Source organism: Apium graveolens, chromosome 6 (assembly GCF_009905375.1).
Source record: "Apium graveolens cultivar Ventura chromosome 6, ASM990537v1, whole genome shotgun sequence".
Classification (NCBI taxonomy): domain Eukaryota; kingdom Viridiplantae; phylum Streptophyta; class Magnoliopsida; order Apiales; family Apiaceae; genus Apium; species Apium graveolens.
The window spans coordinates 134,942,155-134,956,071 of NC_133652.1; the positions used below are offsets into that span (position 1 = coordinate 134,942,155).

The 13,917-nt window shown below is 35.7% G+C and overlaps 2 protein-coding genes across 2 annotated transcripts; both read right to left on the reverse strand.

The window, feature by feature from the left end:
* Positions 1-8,569: 8,569 nt before the first annotated feature.
* On the reverse strand, positions 8,570-10,066 carry LOC141665468 (protein FAR1-RELATED SEQUENCE 5-like). The gene is made up of 3 exons (XM_074471452.1): positions 9,649-10,066; positions 9,562-9,575; positions 8,570-9,454 (listed from the first exon to the last, which is right to left on the reverse strand). The coding sequence occupies exons 1-3, from the start codon at positions 10,064-10,066 to the stop codon at positions 8,570-8,572; spliced, it is 1,317 nt and encodes a 438-aa protein (XP_074327553.1).
* Positions 10,067-10,081: 15 nt separating this feature from the next.
* LOC141665469 (protein FAR1-RELATED SEQUENCE 5-like) lies at positions 10,082-10,975 on the reverse strand. Its single transcript, XM_074471453.1, has one exon. It carries the CDS (start codon positions 10,973-10,975, stop codon positions 10,082-10,084), a length of 894 nt encoding a protein of 297 aa, XP_074327554.1.
* Between the last annotated feature and the right edge of the window lie 2,942 nt (positions 10,976-13,917).

A 13,917-nucleotide genomic window follows, 5' to 3' on the forward strand; every position in this document is an offset into this window, starting at 1 on the left:
ATCTATCCCACCAACTACCTAGTCATTTTCTTGAGTCATAAAGGCCCTTTCGTTTTGTTTGAGCAGCTTAAAGTACTTCTTTTTGTAATCCACATGCTCAAACTTCTTTTTGAATCTAGATTTATCCACCATGTTTCTATTTGGCTTGATTGCTCCAATTTTTTTTTGAATTTGAGCTTGGCAAATCTTCTTGATAGGAAAGCCAGATAATCATATATGTCCTTCATTTCATCCTAACTAAGATGGTCTTCATGCTCAGCCATTAGCCCTTTTCCTTTGCCTTCACAAAACCTTGAGTTTGGTGCAGATTCCACAGCTTCAACCTTTATCTCTTTCACTCTCTCTTGTTCAGCTACCAATGTAATAGATCTTCCCTTCTTCCTTCCTTTCTCTATATGCTCATCTTGTTCCAACTCAAGCTCATAAGTTTTTAGAATGCCATACAGTCTTTCCAAAGTAAACTCCTTATAATCTTGAGAGTTTCTAAGAGAGACAGTCATAGGCTTCCAGTCTTTTGGTAGAGATCTAAGGAATTTCGAGTTAGAATCTTTTGTCTGATAGACTCTTCTATGTAGCTTCAATAAATTTAGTATATTTTGAAACCTACTAAAAATGTCACTTAAAGATTCGTTATTTTCACAATGAAAGTGCTCATACTGTTGGATTAGAATTTGCATCTTGTTTTCTCTCTCTTCAGTTCCATCACATATGATTTGAATTGTATCTCAAATATCCTTAACAGGATTACAGTTGATAAAATTGTCAAACATGTCACCATAAAGACCATTGAACAAAATGTTCATAGCCTTTTTATCTTTGTGCACTTGCTCAATATCTTCATCTGTCCATTCTGATTTTGGCTTTAGAATGCTTTGCTCATTGCCTACAGCTCCTTCAACATATGTAGTAGCTCATCGAGGAACACGATGACCTTTCTCAATGCAATCAACATACCTTTCATCTTGAGAGACAAGATGCAGGTGCATTTTCACCTTCCAGTGGTGATAATTGTCTTTATCCAGAAAAAGGGATCTTCACTCCAACATCCTTCCTGCTCATGTTGTTATTTATTTTGATCTTTAAACTCTCAGTGTGTCAAGAGCCTGCTCTGATACCAATTGTTATTCCCAACAATCTAACATGAGAATTACAGAATGGGGGTTGAATATAATTCTTGGTTTCTTTTTGAAATTAAGAAACTTCTTTACCAAAATATATCAGTGTTTGAATATGCAAGTGTGCGAAATGAAATATAAATGTATTCAAAATACAAAATAATTAAATACGGAGATTTAAAAACTTTCCGGTGGATTGAACTTTCCACCATAGATATATATTGATTGAGAATTATGTGATGCAAGAATGCACATAGCCGTTTACAAGTAAATTTTACAAAATAAGAATAGAGAAATTCTAAACAGATTTTGCCTTTTTTATTTCTCAGTTCTTTCAATTGATGATAGACTACTTGCTACTCTTGTTATATATTACCAAGTTACATGAAGAAAAGAACACTAATAAAATAAAATATCTAAGTCTAATCACATGTTCCTTTATTTCTCTATCCAACATCTTTGTATTTTTTTAAGTAAGCATGGAAATGGAAATACTTCTTTGTTCTCAAAATCCTGCCAATAGGCTACCACGTTCCTTTTGTATAAAATCAACCCATGTGACTGTCAAGTCAGTATCAACTCCTATTTGAATTTGTTATCCGTCGAGACTTTGTAGATTATCCGTCAAGCCTCTATTGGATCATCCGTTGAGAGTGACTTGGGTCATCCATCGAAGCCTTGTAGAAACATCGGTTGAAAGTATTTCCATATCAGTTGACTCAATTTCATTTATGCAAAATTACAAGACATCTAATATTTACAATTAGCCAACCTATTTTGCATATCATTCTAGTAGTCAACATGACTTAGAATTTCCTACAACCCCTAATTCTCTAAGACATTTCATTATACAGGAATGTGCTACAAAAACTTATTTAAATACAAGCTACTCTTTCAACGGATGACAAAGTAAGATTATCCGTTGAAAACTACAAAACACACTTAATTAAATCTACTAAGGTGTTTTGGTTATATATCATCAAGCCTACAACACATTCCTAATATATATATATGGATGACCTTCCACAGCCACAGGTGGTTCTAATAACCACCTGCCGCATTATTACATTGCGGAAGCATAGCAGCATTGCTTCAATATGGGTTACGCATTGTTACATTGCGGGAGCTCACCAGCTTTGACTCAATGCGGCTTGCGCAATGCTTCATTGCTGGAAACAATTTAGTTTTATTTTTAAATAATTTTAAAATAATAGATAATAAATATATAAATAAATTTAATTGATGTTTAAATTGCTAATTTATTTATTATTTAGTTTTTATATTTTTATTTTGTATTTATATATTTCTGTTAATAAATTCTTTATTTTAACAAACTATTACTTAAAATTCGGGAAATTACAGAACAGCCCCCGCTGCCGCAATGAGCCATTGCGGCTGCCGCAATGAGCCATTATTTCAGACGAGACCCGGTTTTAACCCGTTTCTTCCTGAAATCCCTAATTTCATAATATTAAAAACCTAATTCCAAAAGCAGCGGGCGATTTCAGGTGAATTCGAGCGATTTCAACATCTACTCCGGCGATTCAGCTACTTAGGTATGATTCTCATCATCTACACACACGTATACATACATATAGTTATATACTGCCGCAATGACCCATTGCTGCCTCCTATGGTGAGATTGTTATAACAATTGCGTGATTCAGACTGTTTGGAGTTATATTTATGTGTTTTTCTAGTGATATGTTATAATTCAATTTACTCGAAGAAGTTTTGAGATTAGGATATGTTATAATTCAATTGCGTGATTAAGAATGCCAAGTATAAAAGATGCAGAATACAAAATTGTAACCTAACTGATATAATTCGAATTATTTGGATTGCATTGTTGTGAATTTGGTTAGTAGTAATTTGACTCGTTTCTGCGCTTTAATGGTTCGAAATGTACTAGTAATTGTTTCGCATAGTAAGTTGAGATATGTTATTGTGATTAGACAGTGGATGGAATGCTTGTTGATTGATTGATTGGTTGTGGCTAGCTTATAAATGAATGAGTCATGCCGATTTTTCGGTAGGACTTAAAATAGAAAATAACGGTTCTATAAATGTTTCGTATTTAAGTTGGGATTATATAGTATTTTTTATTGTGCACTTTGCAGTTACTATGGAGAATGAGTGCGGGCCTATTGTTGGATCACTCCTGACGATGCAGGATGATCATATTAGTACTGCCATATGGGCGGGAGGTATGCGGGATAAGCTGGATGTACGGCAATACACAACTAATCATCAGTAGTGGATATTTTCGGATCCCCAGCGTGAGTTGCTGAGCCAATGGGGTTTCTCGGCTTTCACGAACAATCGTTCAGTTCCTCAAAACGATATTCATTTGATAACGGCCTTAGTGGAAATGTACTAATTTGTAATAATTTTCTCATTTATTTGAATCGTCACTGGCAATGTTTGTGATGTTTGTGTATGAATGCAATTGCAGGTGGAGGCCAGAGACTAACACCTTTCACTTTCCATTTGGTGAGTTGACCATCACCCTTGAGGATGTATACATGATTATGGGACTCCCTGTTAAGGGTCGTCCAGTTACTCATAGGGATCTTGACGCTCCGAAGGCGTATTGGATGAGGGAATGGAAGGATGCAAGATTGGATGAGGTGGGACGTAAAGATATGTATAGGGACGGGGTCAAGCTTTACAAATTAAGGGAACGATATACGGAGCTACCAGGGGGGGCTAGAAGAGGATCTTGTGGTTTACACATGAGCTTATCTTTTATACATCATTGGGGGCATATTGTTTCCTTCATCGAGTCGATATACCGTGCATCCGAGGTATTTACTTGTATTTATTGCATTTCAGTTTTTAAATTTTAGTTTATAGCATCTTAGTCCTTCACTTGTCCTTTTTTGTTGATTTTGCATATGAAGCCCTGTATTCTCATTTATTTTCAATTTGACACTATAATTCTTGTATTCTCATTTATTATCATGCCCTTATTTTGCCCTGTATTCTTACTTACTCTGTATTTCCTGTGTCGCAGGTACTTATAACTCATCCAGGATTCACCTCGGATTAAATCGTATGCATGGGGAGCTGCTGTATTGAGCTATTTGTTTAGAGGTTTGACCAAGGCTGCTCATAAGAGTGCAACAACACTTAATGGATACACGATGCTACTGATGTTGTGGGCACACGAGAGGTTGTTACCTGGTGCTCCTAAGATTGCACCTGGGGTGGAGCTTATTTGGCCGAGGGCTTTGGCATGGGCTGAGCCGAACCCTGATCGGAGGGAGAACCCTCACACCATACTGGTACTGTTCTTTTTTGCATATTTACTATTTGAACTCTCATTCGAATAAACATTTGCATGCTTTTGAACTATCCAATTTCATATGTTCCCTTATTGTTTTGCTTATAGGTCAGTACCGAGGGGATTTTGACCGATTTGAGATGAGTTAGCTGATATGGGAGCCTTATCGGTTATTCTTTGATGCGGTGGACTATTCTGAGGAGCAGTGTGATGTCGAGCTGATGGATGCTTCGTATATGAGTCTCGGCCGTATTCCACTTATTTGCTTCGAGATTGTCGAGTATGTCATGCCGGACAGAGACTTGAGACAGTTCGGTATGCTTCAGCATATTCCAGATGATCCTATTGATATGTCTACTCTACGGAGGGACAGGTTATCTCGTTGGCAGAGGGACCAGCATATGACTACTTTGAGACAGTATCGGGATGAGTGGTATGCTTATCTTGATGGCCAGATAGAGCCCGTTGGAGAGGGGCAGTACGTGAGCATTGACCAGTATATGTACTGGTATAGGACCCATAGTAAGCTGAGGATTGCTCATTTTGTGGGTGTTGATTCACGCAAGATAGTGTCGCATGACTGGTACTCTCAGCAGGACATGGTTGATGCGGTATGTTTTAGAGTTTAGATTAATATTTGAATCCTGTATTCATTTATTTCATTGTTGCATTTTTATAGGGTGTTTAGGTAGATGATTAATAGTTAATGATTTGTGTAGCTTGACTGTGGGATGAGGACATTACATGATATTCACAGCCATGATCCCCCAGACTGGTTCTATGAGTGCATTCCTGAGTTTCTGATTCGTTATGATCGAGTCAACACTGAGTGGTAGACCCAGTTTTGATAGACCCTCACGTGCACAGGATATACATATTGATCCAAGTGCTCCTCCTTCACCGCATAAACGTACACGTGAGGTGCGTTTCATTTAAGTCATTCCAAAATCCAGTCTACTATATTGAATGTGAATGTGTGTATGATCGTTATCTTATCGTGTTATTGCAAGAGTTTGCTTCTGATTCTCATGATTCACCTACACAGGCAGCCAGTAAACGTCCTCGTCAGGTACTTACTCGAGTAAGTTATTCGAGTAGTCTACTACACCGAATTATATGTAGTTTGATCGAGTTATTGACATCTAATGTAGGATGAGACTGTAGTCCCTAACGCTGCGGCTATCCCTGTACATGTCTCTCATCTTGTTCAGATTGAGGTACTTATTCATATTCGAGCATGTTATTCGCGTAGTCTAACTCTTTAGTTTTAAGATGTATATAATGTTTGATACTCAATGCATTTGTAGGTTGCTGCTACTGCTCCCCTTGCTTCAGAGTCGACCCCCTTATCCGCCCCCCCTGTTGTTCAGTCTGATTTTGTTCAGTCTGAGGTACTACTCTTTAGTTTTATAACTTTACTTTTTTTACTATTGTGTGTCTTATACATATTCGAGTATGTTATTCAAGTAGTCTAACTCTTTAGTTTTAGAGGTGTATATAATGTTTGATACTCAATGCATTTGTAGGTTGCTGCTTCTGCTACCCCTGCTTCACTGTCGACCCCCCTATCCGCCCCCCCTGTTGTTCAGTCTAATGTTGTTCAGTCTGAGGTACTACTCTTTAGTTTTAGAACTTTACTTTCTTTACTATTGTGTGTCTTATACATATTCGAGTATGTTATTCGAGTAGTCTAACTCTTTAGATTTAGATGTGTATATAATGTTTGATACTCAATGCATTTATAGGGTGCTGTTACTGCTACCCCTGTTACTCCTACTACCGAGCGCACTTTTGGGAGTTCTGAGTTGACTCCTACTACTGAGTTGACTCCACTTGCAGGTGGCATGGTGAAATTCGGTAGTCGTAGTGGTGTTATTCCTGATAGTTTGAGGATGATTCTTGATGTACGTATGTTGAATCATTCCATTTTTTATGTTTGATTCTTGCAGTACGTATTTTGACTATGTGTTTGATTTGATTCTCTTGAAATGTATTTACAGATGGACACTGATGAAGACAAGTTGAAGGATAAACTGAGGCGGGGTGGTCCTGGGCGGCATGCTGATATGACGAGGCTATTGAAAAACAGGAAGATTTTTTGGCTATACAAGCACTGGTGGGGTAATAAGAATGATTTTATTTGGAGAGATCATAAAGGCACTGCTGAGCTTACTTGGGATTATGTCCAGACCTTAAAGCCCGAATGTGATTTAGACAGCAATGTCGTGGATGCCTACATAGAGTTGTTGAAGGTTAGGGAGTCCATCTCGGGTCTGGAGCCCACGGCTAAGAAGTTCTTCTTTACCTTCAGCTTTTCCGTGCAACTGCTGTTAAAAGATTATTGCAAGAACTTGAAGGTAAAACAAAAAGTACTTTTTAGTTCATGTGTTACTAAGTTAATGATAATTGATAACTCTTTGATTTTGTAGTTCATTTGATCTTTTATAATTGTTTCAATGTTGCAGGCCCATCCCGAAGCTGAACTTTCAGATGTGCAGTTGGTCGGTCTGCATAGTTTATATAATTCATATGCAGTCCAGCGGATTGGGCCATCATTATTGGATTGTGACTTTGCTTTCTACCCTTGCTGCAATGATGCTCACTGGTTTTTGTTCATTCTGGACATTAAACAACAGAAGCTCCTTTTAATTGATCCTCTAGCTGAATAGGGGGATAGTCTTAAGAGTATTTACTCTCGATATATATATGCCATGGTATTCTATGTTCTTCATAATTACTAGTCAATTTACATACACTTGTCATTGTTGGTTACTAATTATATGAAACCAAACCTTTCTAGGAGTACATAGTGCCAGCTATGTTGCATTACTTGGATCCTTCCAGATTTGATGGACATAAGTTGAAGGTTCATTTCGTACAGGAATGACCGATGCAGTCCAATACCCATGATTGTGGCGTGTACGTGTGCAAGTACATGGATGCTATACTTAGTGGCATATCGTTGAGAGATGCTGTTTGGGAGCCTGTATTGGGTATTTGGACATTCCGGTATCGCATAGCTTGGGAGCTTTCAAAAGGGCTCGCTAGACGGATAAGTGACTATGGGATCCAGCAGAGGAACAGGGGACTATAGTTTATATTTTGGATTTGTTCCGGTGTTTTCTTTGTTATTGATTATGATTATTTTTATTGGATTGATGTTGCATTTAGATTTGATGTTGATTGGTTGGTTGATTTAGATTTAGTTGAAACAGGTTGGTAAGTTATAAAAATAAATGGAACCATGCCATTTTTTTTCTTAAACTATGTAAATCACCCGCAATGTTGATGTTAGCAGTATAAAGGTCTGTGACCAGTTTTCTGCAGAAAACTGGCAAGCACTAGGTTGCTTGTCAGTTTTCTGCAGAAAACTGGTCACAGACCTCAGCATTGAATCATTGCGGGAGAGTCATCCGTCGGATAATCAAAAGGATTATCCGTCGAGTGATATAAATCCTCATCCGTCGGAGACCTCAGCATTGAATCATTGCGGGAAAGTCATTCGTTGAATAATCAAAAGGATTATCCGTCGAGTGATATAAATCCTCATCCGTCAGAGACCTCAGCATTGAATCATTGCGGGAGAGTCATCTATCAAATAATCATTGCGGAAGACCTCAACATTAAATCATTGCGGGAGAGTCATCCGTCGGATAATCAAAAGGATTATTCGTCAAGTTATCCGTCACTAGTTCGCATTGACTAATTTAATGTCTAGTTGACTTTGTTGATTAAATCACTTTTTTCAAATTTTTACATTAATACTGCATATTTTAAATATTTTAAGAATTTTGGTGTTGGAAAATATTTTAAAAATATTAATATTACTAAACTCACTTTTGTTAACAAAAAGAGGCAGTGAGTTTTGGGTGGAGCAGAGTACCCAGCAATGAGTCATTGCTGCAGTGAGACCTCTTAAAGCAATGGTTTCTCATCAAGGTTCAAGTGCTGGCTGGGTGCTCTGTCACAATTCTCTTACAATATTTTAAGTTGGATAATAAGAGTTTTGGTGTTGAAAATATTTTAAACAATATTAATATTAATAATAAGAGTTGGATAATATTTTTGTTAAAAAATAACATTAATATGCAACATTAATATTATGTGTAAATTTAAATAACGTTAAAAGAACTAATGTACTACTTGTCAACAATTGTTAGGTTAAAACCTAAAAATTTCTTCGATCATGCTCCTCCCTTAGGGGACAGTTTCTTGCATCATGTTCTCCTCCGATCGCCACACAATAATTGCACTTTCGAGGCTTGATCTTGATCTTTGAAGTTGACGTCTCAATTCCACTTTTATATCTTTTTGTTTTCTTCCTTCCTTTAGTTTTCGACTTTGGAGGATCAAATATTGGATCATGTTGGTAGTCCTCTTGAGTTTTCGCCTCATGGGTTCTTTCTCTACGCTCTTCATCCGCAAAAGCATCTTTCAAGTATCTCTTCTCTCTATCAATCACACCCATTAAGTATTTATACCGTGAAACAGAACAACTACCGGAAGCAGCTAAATCTTGAAAAGATTTGCACAATGCACCATACCTTAATGGTTGTGATGCACCATCATTACCAATACCGGGAGGAGCATATGGAAGAGGCCCCGCAATTTTGTTGTCGTTCATTGTCCACCTACCCATGATGAGACTTTCTGGTATCTTGATTTTTTGTTTTTTGTCAAGATAACGGATTATGTGTTTGCAAATCATCCCGGAATGTTCAAACTTCTTACACAAGCATTCAATTTTTTCATACATGAAAACCGTCACTCGATATTTTCTTCTGCAATTCTCCGGCAGGGTAGCCTTCTCAACCAAATACAGTTTCGACATATAAGTTCCATTGTTTTTGACACTGTTCACGATGTAACATGTACTTTTCATAAGCTCCTTTTGAAACCGTTTGAACATTTCTTTCGTGTAGATTTCGGATGCATGCATTTCCAAGGATGAGTGCAAAACTAATCTCCTTTCCAATTGTTCGCTGTCATAATCGGTTTTAACCTCCTTCAGATATTGTGTCTCCAAAGCCTTTTGGGAGTTCTCAACGAATTCCTTCAAACCGGTAGATTATTGCACATATTCATCAAAAAAAGAATTTGTAGACTCGCTTCTTGAAGTTGTAGTCATGCCAGCGGAAAAATGTTGCTTCGTGTAAGCACCAATCCATTGAGTTCTAATAGCATACATGTCATTTAACCAAGCATGATCCTCAAGATCGTACTTCTCGACTAATTGCTCTCATTTACCTTCAAATTTTGTAGGTGTCAACGACTTGTACACACATGCATTAAACTCTGTCTTGAACTCCGGATAATTTGTGTACAAATAAGACAACTTCTCGGGAAACTTACTACTTATATGCCATGTACAATACGTATGCTTTGTTTGTGGCATAAGTATGACCTCGACAATGGCATTTCCCAATGCAATGTCTTGATCAGTAATAATTGTTCGAGGCGGTTTATTGTCGACGGCTTCCAACCATGTCCTCAAAACCCACTTATACGATGCCTCAGTCTCATCCCTTACAAGTGCAAATCCAAATAGTATATTTTGATAATGGTGGTTTACGCCCGTAATAGGTATGAAAGGCATACAATACCTATTCGTCCGGTAAGTTGAATCAAACATAACCACATCATCAAAATTCTTGTACGCGTTCATGGACCGAGGATCAACCTACACCAAACCCCGTACACGATTCTCATCATCTACATCCACCCGATAAAAGAAATTACCAAAACTATTTTCTTGTAGTTCTTGTAACAAAAGTAATCCACACTCCGCATCACCCGAATCAAACACTCGGCACCGAATATCACGTATGACATTACGTACGTCTTGATTAGAAAAACCAAGATTTTCAACACCCCCCTTTGTCTCGCTAAGAAACTTCATTACTTTGCCCGTCTCAATTCCCGATTTGTTAAACAACTCAATCAATGATCGCGTCATAGGATCTATGTTGAGTGATCTTTGAAAAAATTGAACTTTTTCCGGCGACACCAATTTATGATTGTGTTCTAAATCCACCGAACTAATTTTCCATTTGTCCATCTTCATTTTGTGAACGACACACATTCGAGCACCACAATTCATTCGTGGAATTACCTCTCTAACTCGTTTTCCTTTACCAAAATCCAACGGCGTCGCTCCTACCCTTCCACCTTTTCGACAAATAAACAAACGGTATGATGGTTCATTTGTGTTTGTTCGCTTATGAGTATTCCTAATCATTATCTCGAATCCCTCTTTTCGACCATAATTCCTATAAAATGCTTCTGCATCATCCAATGTATCGAAAATCTTGCCGATATAAGGCACAACATCGTTACTATTCTTAAATCCATGATTCTTTTTCTCAACATTTTTCTCATCTTTTACGTCATCAACATTTTCACCGTCAAAATTATCACCACCAACGTTATCATCAACATTATGACCGCCAACATTATCACCACCAACGTTATCATCAACATTATGACCGCCAACATTATTACCACCAACGTTATTATCAACATTATGAACACTAACATTATCAACATCAATATTATCACCACCAACATTATTCATATTATCATCACTATCAAGATTTACAGTATCTTCATCAATAAATAACTTACGACAAGCTAGAGGGTTCGTCTAACGGGGGTATAATAATCGTAATTATCATTTTCACTAGAAGAGGAACTACAAGCTTTAAATAAAAAAGAAGCCATCACAATCAAAAACTAACCTTTTGAGATCACCTTCAAGAATGAGTAAATTGAAAGTAAATTTGAAATTGTTGAAAGTATATTGTAAATTGTAAAATGAGTAATAAGAAGTAAATATTGAATCAAACAAAACTGTCTCCAGCAATGAAACATTCCAGCAATGAAACATTGTTGTAGTGACCCATTAAATATAACCACCAATGTTGAAGTAAATGTTAAATCAAACAAAACTGTCTCCAACAATGAAACATTCCAGCAATGAAACATTGTTGGAGTGACCCATTAAATATAACCACCAACCAGATTTTGGAGCCATTATAGTCGAGTTCCTGACGCAATATAATATTATATATTGGATTTTTTATTGCTTTTGTTGTCAAATCGCCGATTCGCCGAGTAGGATTTGATAATGGGTTGAATTGAATATAATTATAACCTAAGCCCAAGGATTCTCTGAGTAAGAACCTCCGAATTGGATCAGTTTCTCCTCAACAAACAAGTATCCGTCAGAGACTTCAGCATTAAATCATTGCGGGAGAGTCATCCGTCGGATAATCAAAAGGATTATCCGTCGAGTGATATAAATCCTCATCCGTCGGAGACCTCGGCATTGAATCATTGCGGGAGAGTCATCCGTCGGATAATTAAAAGGATTATCCGTCGAGTTATCTGTCACTAGTTCACATTGACTAGTCAACAGTCTTACCCCTCAGCTTCCGCAACATTTTTTTTTGCCTAAATTAAATTTTTGGTTTTCAAATAATATTTCTGAATTTTTATGATTACAATATTTTGTGAGTTTTATGTTTTTAAAAATTGTCATATATGTTATTTTAGTTAAAAAATTAAATTATCAATTTTAATAATAAAATTATATTATTAATTTTATACTTTTTTGTGAATTTATACTTAATTTTTGTGCAAATATTAAATCAATATCAATTTTTGTGAATTCATACTTAATTTTTGTGCAAATATTAAATCAATATCAATTTTTGTGAATTCATACCTAATTTTTGTTTTTAAAATTTATATTAATAATTTTATACTTTTTTGTGAATTCATACTTAATTTTTGTGCCATTATTATTATAAGTTGACTGGTCAAAGGTTGGACCGACATACCGCATTGACTCATTGCTGCAGAATCACTTTCCGCATTGACTCATTGCTGCAGTCGTGCCTGCCGCATTGGGTCAATGCGGCAGATTAGTCAACAGTCTTACCACTCAGCTTCCGCAACATTTTTTTTTGTGCCTAAATTAAATTTTTGGTTTTTAAAATTCCGGTTTTCAGCCTATAAATAGTGCTTTTGTAATCTCATTTTTTTCATTCTACATTTTCTCTTCAATATTTTCTTCTCTCTATTTTCCGAAAAATGGTTTTCTACTATGATTGGGACAATAACAAGGTAATTATCGATGGCGTGGCTTATGACGGGCCGGAAGGAGATGAAGACATAACAATAGCTCTCCGCCGTATTAAATGGCGCTTGAGCGCAAGAAAAGAAAGGAAGATGAGGCGAAGGCGAAGGCGGAAAAGTTGAAGAGGAAGAAGGACGACGATAAGGGTGATAAAGGCGGTTCTTCCAACACCGTTAAAACTTGATCATTCTCGTCGGAATAAAATATTTAAGTTATTATGTATTTTGTTTAAGAAAATATTTGAATGTACTCCTTTTCTATTTTAATGAAATAAATTATTTAATATTTATCTTTCTTGTATTGTCGAATTTAATTTATCAATTTTTAATTTATAATAAACAAATATAATGTTAAAAATTAAAAATGTGAAAAACTAAAAAAATGAATTTTTATCAAATTTTCTTTGCCTATAAAAAATATAAAATAACTTAGCCTCTAAAATGTTAAAAATTTCTTGGTAACAAACTATATAAAAATTTCTTGTTATGTTATCATGCACATATTAAAAATGTGAAAAACTAAAAAAATAAAATTTTATTGAATTTTCTTTGCCTATAAAAATTATAAAATAACTTAGAATAACTCGGCCGCCTACGACATTGTGTCATTGCGGCCCCATCAATAAAACAATGCGGCAGTTGGCTCTTCAACCACCCGCCCACGTGTTTTAAATATGTTGTGGCTGTGATTTACACCTCCCGCATTGACACATTGCGGGAGGGGGGAATTTTTTTTATTATTTAGTTCTTATTTATTTAAAATGGAAGAATTGTACAAATTTTTTTTAATTCAGTATAACTTCATTATACAGTACAGATGTGTTATTATACATAAATTTGAAATATTTAAAATTTAAATTAAAATAGTTTATGTAGAATTCACTCAAAAAAGTTCAAGGCAAGAAGACGACACCTTTCGATCAATAAACAATCATAACATTGAACATTTCAGTTATCATCTGTGTTTTTTTATTAAGACGACACCTTTCGATCAATAAACAATCATAACATTGAACATTTCAGTTATCATCTGTGTTTTTTTATTTTTTTCATTAAAACTAATATTTTAATTATTTTTCCGATTATATATCTAATTAAATTTTAAATTCTTAACTCGTTATACAATTGATAATATAAATGGGAAGTAGTAATAAAATTAGTAAATATAGAAACAAGTTGTTGTTCAAATTAGTTATATACTTTTTAACTCCGTTATTATCGAAAACAAATTAAATCATTAAAATATAATTTTTGTTATTTAAGAAATTAAATAACTGCTTCATTATTTCATTGCGCTGTTGTAATGAAACAATGTGCGGGTATTGTTGCATTGAAACAATGCGGCAACATCTGCAGCAATGTTTCATTACAGCCTTT

Coding starts and splice junctions, on each gene's coding strand:
- LOC141665468 (XM_074471452.1), bottom strand. CDS start 10,066: ATGAACGCGTACAAGAATTTTGATGATGTGGTTATGTTTGATTCAACT.
- LOC141665469 (XM_074471453.1), bottom strand. CDS start 10,975: ATGAATAATGTTGGTGGTGATAATATTGATGTTGATAATGTTAGTGTT.